Below are 17,468 nucleotides of genomic sequence, written 5' to 3'. Positions count from 1 at the left end.
ACTTCACTAAAAATTATTACTGAAAATTGAAATCCAAAAGTTCTTAAAAATGAATTCTTACCTAAGTAAAACAATTTTTTTTCATAGAGTTTAATAAGAAGGAATGTTTGACTATATTAGATATTTAAATAAACAATAACAGTTTTAATTATTTTGTAGTAATTCAAAATTATTTTTTGCGTGTCCTTAAAGTTTTACATAGGTATATTAATCATTAAAATAAATAGTTGTAGATAATATAGCAATACTAGATACATAAATGCATGGTTAATTAATATTATACAAAGTGATTCATAAAACATGCATGCTCATCCCATTTTCCTTTTCAATAATGCTGTTATTTAGAATATTTAGTAATTTTTGAAATTTTTAAATACACTTAAAGACTTGAGTTCAAAATTATTTAGATTTGTTGTACTACTTATAAGGAGTGTCCTGTGGTATGAAGAGATACTTACAATTCTACTAACTTCTGTTTGACAACCTCCTTTTTTTACTGTAAATGATTTAGCAGGTAATTATTTTCTATTATAAATTAAATTTATATTTATAACACAAAAATATAATGATATGGTTATAAATAGTTATAATAATAATGGTTATAGGTATAGTTTATTTTATATACCTAATAAAAATTAATTATTAACATAGGTAGTCAATATTACTTATCATAAATACCTACTATCTTTAGTCTACATGTTGCTTGTTATGTTATCAATAATTATCACAATATCACATATCATTGACTATGTATCAGTTTCAAAATTTGTGCTTTTAATTTTGTAATTTACAATTTTTATTGTAACTATAGTTTCTTTTAAGTTTTATAATAATTGGTGAATACATACATAATACATAATATTATTTACTACATACTGGTTAGTAATATCAGACTATCTTAACTAAAATTGGTAAGAATAAAAATATTTAATCAAACAATTTTATTTTATTAAATCTTTCAAAATCATTAAAATTATAATTAGATTGGTAAGAGCTGTAGTTGTAAGAATTAAACCATAAAATATGAGTTACTCATATAACCTCTTTACTCGAGGAAAACATTATATTTGGCTTCGGACAGTCGCTGCATTTTTAATCTATGATAATTTAATGTCTTTATTTTTCTTCACTCTATATTAGGATAAACTAATACAAAAAATTTAATTTGGTTATTAAATTACTATTATTATATGAATTTAATTTATTAGGGTTTTTATTACTACATTTACATGTTAAAATTGTATACCTATATATTACACTTCATTTCAAATTAATTAAGAAATTGATTTTTATCAATGATTAAATTGATGAGATTATTTTTTTAATTGATTATCTTTCTATTTTAATTGAAATGTCGTATGTCATTATGTGCGTTAATTGTATATAATGTTATTTTAGATTAAACAATTTTTATTTGAACATAAAATGATAATCATAATATTATAGATAATAAATGAAAAATAACACGTAATAAGGACTATTAACCATGTTAATTATTTATATTAATTAGGTACTAAATATATTTTGAATTGGTTAAATATTTATTTTTACTTTAAATGTTTTACTGATTATTAGGTATATAATATTAATATTATTATATATATCCACTATTAAAACCTCTGCACAAATACCAGTGGAGATTACATCAATTTATATCAATTTGTTGATATTCAATTAAAATTCACCAATATTATATTATAATACTATTTTAGATATAAAAAGATATAAAAATAAATCTATTGCAAATTTATATCTATATAAATACAGTCTTTATATAAGAGTAAGAGTTCAAATCTAATTTCTACCTTTAATAATGAAATATTTTTATAAAATATATTTTTATATTGTTACCTAACATTTTTTGATTTTTTGATAGGTATTACAAATAATCAACAATTACAACATTTTCAGTGTAATTTTTTTTTCAACCAACTGTTATGAATAATGATTCTGGTATAATTAGCTTTCAACATTGTAATCATAAGAACATATACTGTATAAACATTCCAACTAATTGTCCTATTTGCAAAATATGTTTAAAAAATTTGCAAAACATTCCAATCAGGTAAACTATTAAATATTTTTTTCATTCTTTACGTTCTAATATCTGTGTAAATGGTCTAATGCATAATGCTTGCAATTTCTCATGTTTCCCTTTGATAAATTTAAATATATTGCAAATCTATGTCTAACATTTTTGTGTATAGGCCCCAGGAGTGGCGTGAAACCAGTACAATTGCACTACTTGGTACTCTACATGGGCGCCATTATTATTATACAGCTTTGTATTGAGTTTAAAATTTAAAATTACTAAAATAGTTTTAATATGCTTATAGTCTTTAATCTTTAATATATAGTACAAACTTGAAACTTGTATCAATGAGAAACAATTCTCCAAGACAAGTTTAAAATAAATACATTTTTATTTTTTATTTTAAGAGTTCCTTATCCTTTTGTAAGAGCATCTCAGCAACCATGCTCTATTATTGTGAAACCAACTTGTGGGGATTTTTTAAAGTAAGTGTATTTAAAATTATAGTTTTAATTTATTTAGAACAATTTAATTTGATATATTCACAATATAAAAAAAACCTATCTTACAATTTTACTAGTAACTACCAATTAATGGATGATTTACATATTGGAGTAACAACTTCAAGAGGTACTGTTATATCATATGATTGGGATGGAATCATTGAGGATACAGAAAACTGGCAAGGATGTTTAGTTGTGTTTCAACTAAATGACCATTGTATGGAAACACATTGGGATACTATATTAACAGATATAGTAAAAAATGAGTGCTGGAACAGTTCTAGGTTTGTTGATTTTAGATTAAAAATTAATTGAACTATCAATAGTATTAATTTTAAAAAAATAAAGGGAAAGAGTATTTGACAATTTTAATATATGAACACAATAAAAAATTATTTTTATTTTGTTTCATATACACAAAGTCACCGCCCCTTCTCCCCCCACACACACACTTGGTCCTATTAACTTTAGTCTTCAATATTTCATTAAAATAATTGCAAATAAATTTTTGGTTGGTTACTTTTTTTTTTGAATATTGTAAAATGTTATAATTATAGTTACTTTATTAACAAGATTAATCTGTTCTTTTTTTCAATTGAATTAGAGAAGAAAGAAAAGAAAATTTACAATACATTTATAGTTTTAAAAAAGAAATACATATATATTATAATAATATATATGATATAAATATAAGTATTTAGTATATTATACATAGTTAAAAAATATAAACTAATAGCTGAATAAAAAAAAATAATAATAATAAATCGATTTGCAATAAGCCTAAAAAAAAATTGTTTAAATTTCATAATATTTTATATTATTTTGTACTTAAAATTCTATTAAATTTAAAATTTAAATTCACAAGTTTAAAAATTTAATATAAGAATCCTATAAAGTTGTTTTTATTGATATTAAGTCAAGCAAAAGCCAAAGTTTTATGAATGTTTGAAAATCAAATTTTGATAAAATTTAGTATTTTAATAAAAAATAAAATTTTATCAAACATAAAATAAAATTGTGTCATAGAAATTAAAAATGTTCTATCATATATGATAGATTAATATATTATGTTTCCTGTGATACAGTTTATCTCATAAGTTGTTCTTACAGCAATTTAAAACTATTGAAAAAACATGTATAGTAGTTTTTTATAAGCAGTGTTTGGTGTTAAAATTATTTACAGCTCACTAAGAATAGGTTTTTTGTTTACAATAATACATCATCGAATTCAAATTTAAAACATCCGTTATAGTAATTCACTCAATACCTACTGTATAGAAGATAATACCGAATAGCCTTTTTTAGTTTTCTTTTCTATGAATGTCAATAAAAAAATTTAGATGAATAAAATAACTGAAATTTAATTAAAGGTTTTTTTTTTTTAAGTTTTTAATTAATTAATTAAAAAATTATTGAAAATACATAGCCAAAATATTTTATATTATAAGTTAGAATTATGATTAAATTCCGAAAATTTACAAATTGTTTTGTGGTTAAAAATGTATAAACAATTTTCATTTTATATTTAAGATATGAAAATATATTACAAGATTCCTCATACAATTTTACAATTTATATTAAAATTAAAATTTTCTGGAAAGTTGAATTAATTTTTAATTTAAAAATATTAAATATGCATACTAGGTATGATTTTTATTTATTAGCATTTGAAATTCAAATTTTGACAAAATTCATAGTAAAAATGTTTTGTACAATTAATTCAATAATCTTCATAAAGATACATTTTTATAAATACTTAAAAAACTTTTTATTGAATAATAGTTGCGTTAAACGCTAAACGTGTTATATGTTTTGAAATTATTACACGAATAGTTTTGTATTAAGCCATCAACTATTATAGGAATATTCTTCAGCGCCAATCTATGAAAAGGTTTTTTTTTATATTTTGATTTTGAAGTATATTATTGGCATTTTAATTTTGAATATGTTTTGTTAGTTTAGAAATCTTAGATAATATTATCTTTACATTTTTTGAAAGGTAACTCTAATATTCAAAATAACTGAGTAAAATAGAATTATTTTGATCTTCAATAAGATATGTTATGCTGATATGTGATAATAAGACAGAGTCAATACGTACTAGTACAACTTCACATAGGTGACCATAAGAGCTAAAGATCTTTAAAGTTGTAGGTAAATAGGTAAATCACACCTTTTTAATGCTTGGCCTTAGGGGAGGGGGAGATAATTTGTATTATATAATTTCATACAATGCTACTCTAGATGTCCAAAATTAATTGACTTGGTTTTTTTTTAATAACACTATATTTATTTTTATTTTAATTTTCCTATCATAGAATAAATAATAAACGCATTAAAAAAAAAAACTCCAGTAGGTATTGATGATTTTGTTTTTTGTTATAATACCTACGTTTTTAATGATTTAAACTTTAAAGTAGTGTTTTGTCTTTTACTCAATAGATACAACGAAGAGGATCACAATTGTTTTTCGTTCATAATAGCTTTTTTGAAACAGTTTAACACCTTCAAATCACCAGTACATCATATCGAAACGAGAGAAGACTTTGCAGAATTATATGTAGCTCCAACTACGATAAAAGCTTATAAATACATTTATCTTTACAGAAAAATAACAGAAAATGGTTTCTATATTTACAGTCAACCGTCGAATGAAATATTGTGTATATAATAAAATTGTATAATAATACAATTACTATACATATATTAAGTTTTCTTTTTTATGTTTAATATAAATATCATTTCATTTTTGTCATTAAATTCCATTAATTGGAGAATGGATACATTTTATTTTATTTGAAAGTATTGGTCATAAAAATCTCGAGTGCATATCAGAAACAATCTTTAAGTAGTCCAATGTAAACATTATATGAAACACTTCGTCGTCAAAAACACAAATATCCAGCTGATAGTTAAACTAGGGTTGAATATTGTGCCAATGTAACAATAATAGAATAATTGGTTTCTAACTTTCTAAGTGTTCCAATCCACCAATCATATATCCAATATATATATATATATATATATACAAGGTTTTATACTATGATTATTTTTGTGTTATAATATAGGTGACAGGTGTAATATTAGTAGATAGTAGGTAATAAAAAACATTGATTAATTAAAAACTTAGATTTTTTTTTCACGATTATACACTAGTAATTAATTAATAGGGAACTTTATCAAAAGTATAATCATAATATATATCATCATTATTATGACATTATTGACATTTTAATCTAGTAATATGTGTATATGTTTTATAGATACACGTATGTATATATATATATAAATATACAAATTGTACAACAGATTTTTTTTTAAAACATTTCGTATACAGTGAGTCGTGTTAAAAAAATAAAAAAAAAAATAAAAAAAAATATAGGTAGGTAATATTAATAATAATGAGAAGTGTGCGGGGCGATGTTGCGGGGATGATGACTGTAGTGCGAGGGGGTGTAGGGGTTGAGGATTAATGGATATTTCACATTTCCCTCGTCATCAATTTTTGGGTTTTTCCGTGGATGTGGTGGTGGTACTGTCAGCGCCGCCATCGGGTGATTCCGAGTTCTCAACTACAGTAAGCTCGGGATATTCGAGCTTAACACCAGGCTCGCAGTCGAACACAGGACAGCAGTCAGGGAAACTGGCTGTCTTGTTGGTCTTTTCAGATAGTTTGCACTTTGGGTTGGACTTGGGGTATGGACCGCAGTCTTCTACCAACTCTAACAGTCTGTCGGTGCCCTCGCCTTGTACGCAAGTGGAACGGCCGCAGAATGGTGATAACTCCCATGTGTGTCCTGGCTCCACGGTGGCGCATTTAGTCGATGCGAAACACAGTCCGGGAAAATCTGTAAGGGAAGATACACGTATTAAATAATTATCATTATGTATAGGTAATGTTATTTACAATGATGGAAAACAATAATGTTTCAATTGCAAGGTTCAATAAAGTTGTCAGTCTACCTTAACATTAGGTATTCGTTCAAAACTCACAGTTCCTTTTTCGGCCAGTACAATTTTTGTGAAGATTTACAATTATAACAACTGGACTTGGCTATTTTTAATTTAATATTATATCAAACAAGTAACAACTCTGAGTTATCTTTATTTCCAAAACACCAACTATAAAATAAATTAAACTTACTTTGAAGACTATAAAAATAGTAAACTTTGTCAAATAAAAATTAGTTTTTAATTTGACTAAGGTATTACATTAAAACATTTTATTGCAAATTATTTTATTAGATTTTCATACAACTTTACCAAATAAATATCGTATAATTATAAAAATAAAACTTAATCTTAATTTTCGATATATTCATAAAGGCATATTTTACTATCATAATACCTAATTATTATAATATAGGTATTATATGACTATATTAACTTTATTCGACTAGTGTGATCGGAAATTAAGTATAAAAATTGTCAAGTTCAGTTGTTATATTTGTTTATTTTAAAGAAAATTGTACTAATCAAAAAGGGAAGGGTACAGTTTGAATGAAAAGAGTAACACCCACTACTATAGCATTAATGATAATTATTAATTATCAGCTACGACCTACCAACAGATTGATATACTAATTGTATAATATGTCCTTATAATTTTATCTTATTCGTTTTAGTATGCTATTATAATTCTATATCAGATGCAGTGTCTATTATTATAATCAGCTACAATTAAAAACATCAATGTTCTTGAGATTTCTATTTTGATTTGCGAATAATTGAACCCGTATCAAAATATGATTTACTATTAATGGAAAGCGGTTACACTTCTGTTCGATTAAGGCCGTACCGCTGTTATTGTTTTATGGACAAACGAACCTTCACGTTGAACTGTGTATCTACTAAACTGGCAATAGTTTAGTAACAACCAAACATGGAGAAAATACCGCGGTGAAGTGATGCATTAATCAAATGTATAGATTATACGAAAATAGATAAAAAAAAAATTAATAACTATGCGTGGGACAAGGTTAAACGATTAATATCATATAAGGTGTTGAATTTGGATAGTTGCTGTGCAGCTATTAAATTCATCTTAAACAAATAGCCTATTCTAAATTAATTATATTACATTCCAAACAGTGTGATTGATTCTCCATAAACGTTATCTATTAGGATTTAGGAGTTAAGGCTAAATGCATTTAATCCGATGGATTTAAAATACTTTAACGAACCTCTTAAGACATCTGCTGGTATTAGCCTGCGGTAAATCCTGATCGATCCTTCGGCTTCCGGTGCAGGTGTCGATGATTTTTCGTCAGCTGCAAGTACAATCGCAGCCACTCCTAACACTACTGCCAAAACGCTCAGTCTGAATTCCATTTTGTTTCGATGGGCAATACTGAAAAGAATAAATATTTATTTCCACTTTTTTTCTTGTAATATTTTGTGACAACAATTCTAGAATATTTTTTTTTTAATTTCATTGTCAGAGGTAAAAAAAATCTACTAATATAAAATATTAAATTAAACATATATTTTTAAATATGATATACCTAAATATTTTGCATTTTCGATTACTAGTAAATTAGTAGAATATATAAATGTTAAGATTTTCTAACGTTTAAAATATTAACTTTTTGTGGATGATGACACTAATTATTACTATATGCATTATGCATGTTGCACACAAGTCACACATACTACATGAGAAATACCTACGCGGTAGCCAGTATTCGTATTCTAAGTATTTGAAATTAAATTAGTTATTGAGAGAAATCTAATAGTCACACCAAAATGTCGTGAACATGAATTGAATTAGTAGCTAGTGGAATAGCTTTAGACTATAGGTATGGCTATATAAAACATTCATATTCAATTAGATGGGTGTAAGAATAGAAATCAAAAATCGTGATTGGATATTATGATGAATACAAATATAAAGATTGAAGAGTTAACAATATACATATTTGTTGTCAATATTATTTCCAACCAATAATGTTAAGAAGAATAATAATTGCAATAAACATTATGTATACCTATTTCAGTTATTTCTTGTTATTCATTTATTACTGCCCCTATTATAGAGCAGGAAGAGTCGATCCTACGACTCCTACGGTCCGGACCATGGTCTTATTGGTCTTAGAATATAAGTTGACTGCTGAGACTTCCGAAAATTATACAAGGAAGGTTTCGTTAACTCAATATAACTTTTAATTTTCAGACAATAAATATTAAATTCATAATAAGATTCTATCAATAGATAAGAAAAAAAATCAACTTATTTAAATAGTTTTTGTTGAAGAAATAAGCAATTTAAAAGTTTGAACTGATTGAAGTAGGTATATTGCTTTTTTTAACATAACAATTGTATTAAAATATATTTGAACTTTTATCATATTGTAAGTAATATCTATAAGAACAAATAAATAACAAAAATATTATAGTAACCAAAGCTGATAATATAATTTTATTCACCACAGTAAAACTACAAGAAAAATAATTAAATAATTTTAATTTTTTAGAAACTCAGCGCAATGATATTTTATTCAACTGAAATATATATACCTAGGTAATACACATTTTTACTCAAGTAACTTAGTCATGTTTTAAAACAACTCGTTAAGCTTACATTGTAGTAAAAAGTAATTGGTTAAGTCAGAAGTTGTATGAGAAACAAAAACTTTAAACATTTAAACTAGTTAATGTCCAGCCTTGAACTTAATGATTATACTGCAGAGACATATTATGATGTAGTTTGTATATTTAAGTTTGAGCGTCTGAATGGTTCGAAAATGATAATTTAGAAGTTTGAAATCGACAATAATACCTAAATAGGTAGTCCGTTAATATAGATATAAATTTTAAATGTCATATTGATTACTTTTCACTATTTACTGTATTTGTTAAGTAGATGGAAAATTCTGACCGTTAACAATCGAAATTCTGCTTACCCTAAATTTTAATCTATACCCAATACGTCACGTTCGTTTTTTGATATAATAAATTATTATAAATAGCATTTGGTGAAATTGATCGAATGCGTTAAAATATAAAACTTATTATAGGACTAACGATCATAGTAGTAGAATACATATATTTATATGTGTTTAGCGTGTATATGTTATACTTTATATTTCTTACCTAGTTCCTGGCTAGTGGCTACCTATGTTATTAAATATATGCGCGCAAGTGTCATCCGACGATTCGCGGAATATACAGCGTCGATATTAAGTATAATATATTTTGCAGTAATGAACGATTACTTTCCCATCATTAATATTTATATATTATTACTATTATTCGCGTAATAATGCAGTGAAAGGTTATAACAATATACCGAAGTATAGGTACAATAATAATAATAATATTAGTATTTCATGTGTGTATGTAAACGATCCAGGTCTGAGTTGTTAAGCCCGTAAAATACGGTTATTTCGCTTCGATCTGTGTTTATTAGGTACAAATCTCTATGCAATATTGTCTTGAATGATATCTGTCCAAGAGCGTTTGTTCGAAAATTATCGTTTTGTAGTGAGTTGTTGCATTTTATATTTTTATCCATATCATATGTAGGTACCTATATTGAATTTACATTTTCTATGAAATATTAAGCACCAAATACAATTTTATCAATCACCGGTTCATTTAAAAAGTATATTACTATTATACATATTACATACATTGTACAGTTTAAATACTTATTAATAATAAAAAACTACCTATCTTACTACCTAGTCAATACTAGCGAACCCACATCTGGGTAAATAACTACTTATATTTATATTTTAGTGCCTCTTGATACTGGGTTACGCTAATCAATCGGTTCCTATTAAAATAACTCGATTTACCAAAACAGATCGGTTTAATACTATAAATATATTATACCATTTATTTGTATAATATATGTATGCACGCGCGTGGGCCTGTACACACATATATACTTAATATATTCGAATGCATGTGTGCACAACGCTTTCACTTCCAGGAGATAAAATCGAATCACGTCCACTTTCAAGGACTAACTGTATTATGCAACTTCCTTCAAGGTTTCAGTTTCACATTTAAATTAGTGAAATTATCGTCTGTTTCGAACTCGCTCGCTCGCGTTGCCGTATTTCTGCGGTTCACTGATCGTCCTCTCTTTCTGCTGTAGCGAGTTATAGACAAATTGATTTTTTCCCGTATTGGTAGGTATAAACCAAGTTTATTGTCATGTTTTTAACATCTCCGATGTTACGAAATCGACTTGAACAAAATCGTTTTCCGCCCGACCATGTATAATACACCTACCGTTCTGGTTTCACACTCGTTTCGACGCGGCTAAACTAATGGCATAAACTATATAATAACAGGTACAACATTGTTTATGTATGATTCTTGACATACGTTTATGGATAGGTAGGCAGTCAGGCCGGTACTTCTGTTTTGCCCGTAGGTGTGATTTAGATTTTAGATTGCAGTTTGCTGTAGAGAGGGTCCATTTATCTTCAATATCCGCTTCGAGTGTATTTTTCACTATACTACTTGTACATATCATATAATATGATTAAAATGGTTTTGTATCTTCTTTATAATATAAGTATTTATGTACAGTTAATACAGAAAAACCTCGTGAAGTATATTTTTAAATACGTGTGAGAGAATCAGAGAGGATCACAATATTTGCGCCACCTTTTTGAAACATATCGATTCGTTATCGCGAATAATCTCGGATACAATAACCTTTATAGCTTATTATAATATATTTTATTGTATAATGAGTAGGTGCTGACTGATTAAAGTATATATAATGATATTATACTTCATCGGATCGATGAATCCGTTTTGCCGGGCCTGCTCTATAATATTATCACGTTTCATGGTTCATATAATAGTTGTCTAAAATGATTGTGTCTCGATCCCAACAACGGATATGCGTTAAATTAGAAAGGTCAACTTTATATCGACAAGTCTGTGATGATGACCAACGTGCCGTAATGAATCGACCTATAGTATATTGAGTATTCCTTCGCACGCTGTATAAACATATATTAGTATATGAAATAGATATTATATAATATAATATTACTGCCTTATTTTGACGGGCAGTAGGAACTACCAAAAATGCAATTAATTTGACGATTATAATAGGCTACAGTTTTATTAGAGTTTATTGCATATTATTTTTGACTTAAACATTATCTCAATCCCAATACGCCATCAATTGATATGATAAATATTAAGACATAAAAATAGCATAAATTAAAAATTATTATTGATTTTAAAAATTATCTTCCCACATAAAATCTGCATAGTATACTTGACATCGACATTATTTTTTGGGCAATTTGGATAAAATTTAAAAACAAGCATAATATCTTATAGATACCATGTATTGTATGCGACCCCTTCGTGCGCCATACGGTATTCGTTGAATTATCACTTGCTGATAGGACCTTTCAGACTACATTATAACAAATAATAATAACAACAACAACTGTTGTAAATATGTAATACTCTACTATCGTGCACATATTATGTATACAATATATAATAGACAATATAGTAGGTATATGTATTTACATTGTAGGCGTAAGCCTAAAACGAGTGAGTATAAAATAATATTTTAATTAGGTATTATTTATTGTAGTAGTCTATACAAATATTCGATGATGACTTGCAAAAATGTTCTGGAGAATTTCTGCATTATGACATGATTATGATATATTATACAGGGACAGATGTGTTATCGAGGACGAATCCTCGGGGTCGCAGTCGATCAGTTTGCATCGTCGGCGGGCCGTGGCGACGAACGGTTTTTGTAATTTTGATTTCATTGTTATTCATTTCGTTCTTCTCGCCCCTTGAGATGCGGTCCAAACGACATTAACTAGAAAATCCGCAGAAAACCGTGTCCGGTTTCTCTTTCTAAACCCGGGCTCAAGAATCGGAACAGTTTCCGGTTCCATTAATCGTTTTATTTACGGTTGGTACGATTTGCGCGCGTTCTAATACCAAATTGCGAATGATAATTTGATGTATAATTAATATACGAGTATAATACAATAAAAATAATCGTCAACGCGATGGTAAATTTAAAGGTAAAGTTGGATTCACAGCTACGTCGTCTATCGTGTTGTGTTCAAAAGTTGAGCTCGGTCCAACCACAGTAGATCGTAATTAGTCATTAGTGAATGATACCAATGATACCACGATTAAAATGGTTAATCAGAATACGACACAAGGGACATGACATGACGACGTAGCTGTGAATCCGGTCGAAGTCGGAAACCGTATCGAGTATACTGTGGTATATTATACACATAAAAACGCGCGTTGAACCTTGGTCCAAATCCTATGTATGCCGTGATTATTGCGAAATACGTCATCGTCTCGCCACTCATTGTTGTTTCGTCGACTGATTATTATTATTACTCATCGTCGCACGCGATGTCGTCTTCGTTACGTATTATGATTTACAGGTAATTAGCGCACGTGTCCGGTCTCCGGCACTCAGCCGAAACCACCGATTTCGATTTTCAGTTTTCACGGCCATTATTATACGTAATATTTTCATTATTATCATTTGTTATTTTATTATGACATGATTTATGGCCGGCGTATTAAAAAAACATTTGAGTTGAAGATGAATAGATAGATCAGTGGTTGTATAAGGTTTTTACCATTTATATACTTTATTTTGATACATTATACAACGATGCAGTCGATGGTTGGAGGTTTTCCGATCGTTTTAACACCCCCGACAGTAAACGCATAATGAAACGAAAATCTCGAAAACATAACCATTTGGCTTGTCAATTTGGTACGTGTGACGTATTGACATTAGGTCATATTAAGAGAGAACATAGAACAAGATTAAATAAAAGTGAAAAAATATTAATTTATAATAATAACAACAATTTATCAACTTTGAATTGCCCAAATATATTTATTTTTCTCTTGAATATAGGCATACCACTGACTTATTAACACTTATGATAATTATAGTAAAAGTGTAAGACTATTTTTATTGTTGTTAGTCAATACTTCATCCCACTGTCTAAAGAATAAATAATTTTTAATTTTCATACAACTGTCTATATTGAGATTTCTACCGAAGCAAAGGCGCTATTTATTTTGAATTAAAATAGAAAGTGTTTTCCTGAAAAGCGTTTTGTTCGTAGGTGAATTAAATATCGAACAAGTGGTTCACTAATTATGCCCTATTAGTGTTTATTACCATTAGTTGGCTGTACCTCCGAATATAGGTAAATTATACCTATTTATCTGCATACTATCTATTGTTATGAATTCAGCAGGCGTATATCTAACAATTACAGGGCCATTGTAGAATAACTAGAATATAAATGGACTTTAAATTAATAATTAAATTATGTATTTATCTATAACCTATGTAAAATAAATAAAGTTATTGCGAATCGCAATCGTTGTTACGACTACAATTATGTTACATACATTGTCATTTTAAGATATAGATGAAATGTGTAACTTAGGCCAAACTCTTTGCCTATTCCATCAAATCCACCAGTAAGAGGTCAAGAGCAATATAACAATTAACAAAATATTAGAATATAAAAGATACATAAGCAGTAGCAGAGAAACGTCGAAATCCAATTATCGATTCATATATTAATATTATTTAGACTTATTCTAACTTTAAAATTATTCTAATTATAGATAATATTTTCCATTAAAAAATTAAACCAAATTAATTTTATTTAACTACATAATTATATTAGTCTTAAATAAATAACTACAGTAAACATACGGCGTTACACCGTATCATCAAGTAAAAATAATCTATTTGAAAAAAATTATTATTGCGTAAAGATTAAAAAAAAGTGTTTCAATAAAGGTACCTACTGCAGCAGTCGCGCAGACATAGTTTATTTGTATGAAATTTCGAAAACGTTGATTTGAATTGAATCGTTATGAAATATACTTAAATAATAACAATTAACAAGTACATGATAATCAGTAGGTATCACCTTCAAAGTAATCACCTGCGGTAATCATTATTGTTATTTGTTTGTAAAACGCCCTGCTGCTTACTGTTGATTAATGATATTTTAATGTTCCTTTATTCTCAATCAGGATATAATTTAAAAATTGAATGCTAACTATTTCAATTAGGTTAATGCAATAAATACATTATTATAAGTCAATTAATAATAAAAATAAAACCTTGTACATTTTGTTTAACATCGGATAATTATCATTATAATCACCTCATAGGTAAATAAATATTTTACAAAAAAAAAAAACGGTAATCATTATAATACGAGTATTCTAAACAACGTCTGACAAGTTTGAAAAGTATAATATTATTATAAATTATAATATGTACAATATTAATCCGTTATTTTATACTTTTGTTTTTCTTGGGTAAGTTATAAATTATAATAAGATATAGGTACCTATCATATCGTTAAAATATAAATTACATAATATGATAATGTTCTTATAAAAATAGATATTATGGTTTAGCTTAATTGAAAAATACATAAATGATTTTATATGAGTATTCGACTGTTTTTTTTTTAAATTGCAGACAATAAATAAAATAAAATATGAGTTTAATAGTCTATAACATTATAGAGGTACAATTCAATCATTTTCGGGAAAAAGATATAACTGATAACAAATATTTGTCATTGTTAATAGCGAAATGCTGGCACTACAAATACGTCAAGGTGCCTATGTTTAAATCAATTAATTTTATTATATCGGACGAGTGATTATATTAATTGTATCCGAAATTATAATTGAAATTAAAAGGTAATATTAGTGTTGACTAGAGTATAATATGACATACCTCACATCACATAATATTCTGAATTAAATATTTACGATTTCTCTATCTTAATATTACGCACATTAAAGCATCAAAAAAATAAAAATTCCAATTTTCTAAACAAATTTTTATACAATAAAATGTTTACGATCAGCTGCTAAAAATTGATTAATGTATGCTATCGGCAAACATCATATTGGCTTTATGGATTTACAATCATTGAGATAAATAGAAGGTAGGTATAATAATGTTATAAATTAAAGTACTAACAATTCTAAATCGTAAAGCATTATAATAATAATATAAAAGTGTAATACATATGTTGGGTTTAATCGTGGCTGACAACGCATTTCAAGAAAAATATATAAAGCACGCCTATAATAAAAGTAACTTTTACTATATCATTATCGCATGAAAATCTCGAGTATTTCAAATACAGCGACTCATAAGTAAAGCTAAAGATGCGTTTTTGTTTTCAAAAATCCACAGATTTATTGTAAAATTATTACCAATATAATTCACAGCTTATTATATGTTAATCGCTACATTTACCTCCCAAATATCCGGAAAAACTATTTCTTTTTAAATATATATAATGGTATAATATTACAATAATTTCCTTGCGAGAAGGGTTGATGATTATACCATAAGTTATAGATTATGGGATAGAGTTTATTCATGTTTATATATCTAATATAATTTTATTGTTGAATTTATGCGCAGAAAATATCATATCGAAGTCGATTAGATAGACGAAACCATGTTCTACACATCTGGACGATTTATATGAGTGTTATAATATAATAATATGTGATATCAATGGTAGTAAAAATTTCAAATTTATATTTTACTAACGTTAATAAACAATAATTATTAAAATAGCTTTAATAGTAGGTACAGTATACACTAATTATTATATACTTACGTTGACGAGAAGGTGTCTGTTGCCGAGTTATATAGCGGAGCTATATATTTATATGCGTAAGTCGAGTCCGGCGGTGTTGACCGGGCGGAACAGCTTCAAATGATATCTGTATGTAACAGGTATGGTGTGCAGCGGTTAGTGCTGTTTTAAATGAACCACCTCAAGACCCGGTCTGATTGTTTTATATAGGTACATTCAGGTGGCGGGGTGGTGGTGGTGGGGACAGTCGAAATCGCGGCGGCGGAAGAGGCCGCCTTCGCAGTGCATTATTATTATTAGGTATTATTATCATTTCTAGAGATCGGTCGCGGTGGGGAACTTTGAGACTTCACGTCGAGTTTTATGAACATAAAATATTATTTTATTTTTCATAGAAATTACGAAAATACTTACTCGCAAATACACGCAGATCAATGTATATACATTAATATAATTGCAGTTTGCATATGTATCATTTAGTATAGAATAACTTATTAAACCTTTATATATAGGGCTAACTTCAAATTCGTAGTTTTAAGTTTGGTTATAGTAACGTTGTAAACGATATTTTTATTACAGGCAAAGCGAAATGATTATTTTATAATTTTATCAGGTCCTACAGACAAACACTCTTATTAATTTTTATTGATATGCATACAACTCACTAATTTGTTTTGTATTAAGTAAGTTTACCATACCACTGAGTATTACTCGTATATTATTAAACATTTTAATTCTATAAATCAAAGTTAAATAACTTTAGTCTTCGTAGCAATTTTTTTTGGAAGAATCATACTTACGCTTCATGGTAAATTTAACTTTTTTATTCGCCCAAGATAGTTAACAACGTATTTATTGTTTGTTATTTTTTTGAAGAGTTTTTATTGATAGTATTTTGTTTTGCATACATTTTTATTAATTTGATATAGTATGTGGTTATTAGTAAGTAATTTTAATACACAATATTGTATTTGTATTTGCGTTCCACCTAATTTTGTCATGTATACATATCGGCTATCACCTATTTGTACATTCGTGTGTTTTTCTTATTATATTTTTCTCATCATTGTGCCAACTAGTTGTAGCTACCATTGCGTTTTCTACGCGTATTCATGAATTATTCATTAGTATATCAATTCCAGTTGGCTGGAGCTGCTTGTTTAAATTATGAATTATAATATTATTATTATGTATTACGTATAGACTTTTCAATGAAATGTAAAGATATTGTTCTATTGCAGTATTGCCGTGTAATATTTTTATTTATTTCATTTTTTTTTTGTA

At 27.2% G+C, this 17,468-nt stretch overlaps 2 protein-coding genes across 3 annotated transcripts; one reads left to right on the top strand and one right to left on the bottom strand.

The window, feature by feature from the left end:
• Nucleotides 1-749: 749 nt before the first annotated feature.
• Nucleotides 750-5,312, top strand: LOC132924464 (MKRN2 opposite strand protein). Of its 2 annotated transcripts, none has more exons than XM_060988797.1 (5): nt 750-911; nt 1,877-2,065; nt 2,440-2,517; nt 2,613-2,819; nt 4,978-5,312. In XM_060988797.1, exons 2-5 carry the CDS (start codon nt 1,938-1,940, stop codon nt 5,204-5,206), a joined length of 642 nt encoding a protein of 213 aa, XP_060844780.1. In that variant the 5' UTR covers nt 750-911; nt 1,877-1,937; the 3' UTR covers nt 5,207-5,312. The 2 variants fall into 2 exon arrangements, with proteins under 2 accessions (XP_060844780.1, XP_060844781.1); XM_060988798.1 differs by having other exon boundaries at nt 753-878.
• A 337-nt stretch (nt 5,313-5,649) lies between these two features.
• Nucleotides 5,650-16,369, bottom strand: LOC132924465 (uncharacterized). The gene is made up of 3 exons (XM_060988799.1): nt 16,206-16,369; nt 7,719-7,885; nt 5,650-6,383 (listed from the first exon to the last, which is right to left on the bottom strand). Exons 2-3 carry the CDS (start codon nt 7,864-7,866, stop codon nt 6,034-6,036), a joined length of 498 nt encoding a protein of 165 aa, XP_060844782.1. The 5' UTR covers nt 7,867-7,885; nt 16,206-16,369; the 3' UTR covers nt 5,650-6,033.
• Nucleotides 16,370-17,468: the final 1,099 nt, after the last annotated feature.

The sequence above is a fragment of the Rhopalosiphum padi genome, chromosome 3 (assembly GCF_020882245.1).
Source record: "Rhopalosiphum padi isolate XX-2018 chromosome 3, ASM2088224v1, whole genome shotgun sequence".
In the NCBI taxonomy this organism is placed as follows: Eukaryota; Metazoa; Arthropoda; class Insecta; order Hemiptera; family Aphididae; genus Rhopalosiphum; species Rhopalosiphum padi.
This window is presented reverse-complemented; position numbering and strand designations above follow the sequence as displayed.

Excerpts from the sequence above, each read along its gene's own strand:
- LOC132924464 (XM_060988797.1), top strand. The coding sequence starts at position 1,938 with ATGAATAATGATTCTGGTATAATTAGCTTTCAACATTGTAATCATAAG. Across the intron at positions 2,066-2,439 it reads TTGCAAAACATTCCAATCAG|AGTTCCTTATCCTTTTGTAA; the intron begins GTAAACTATTAA and ends TTTTATTTTAAG. Across the intron at positions 2,820-4,977 it reads GAGTGCTGGAACAGTTCTAG|ATACAACGAAGAGGATCACA; the intron begins GTTTGTTGATTT and ends TTTACTCAATAG.
- LOC132924465 (XM_060988799.1), bottom strand. The coding sequence starts at position 7,866 with ATGGAATTCAGACTGAGCGTTTTGGCAGTAGTGTTAGGAGTGGCTGCG. Across the intron at positions 6,384-7,718 it reads ACCAGCAGATGTCTTAAGAG|ATTTTCCCGGACTGTGTTTC; the intron begins GTTCGTTAAAGT and ends CTTCCCTTACAG.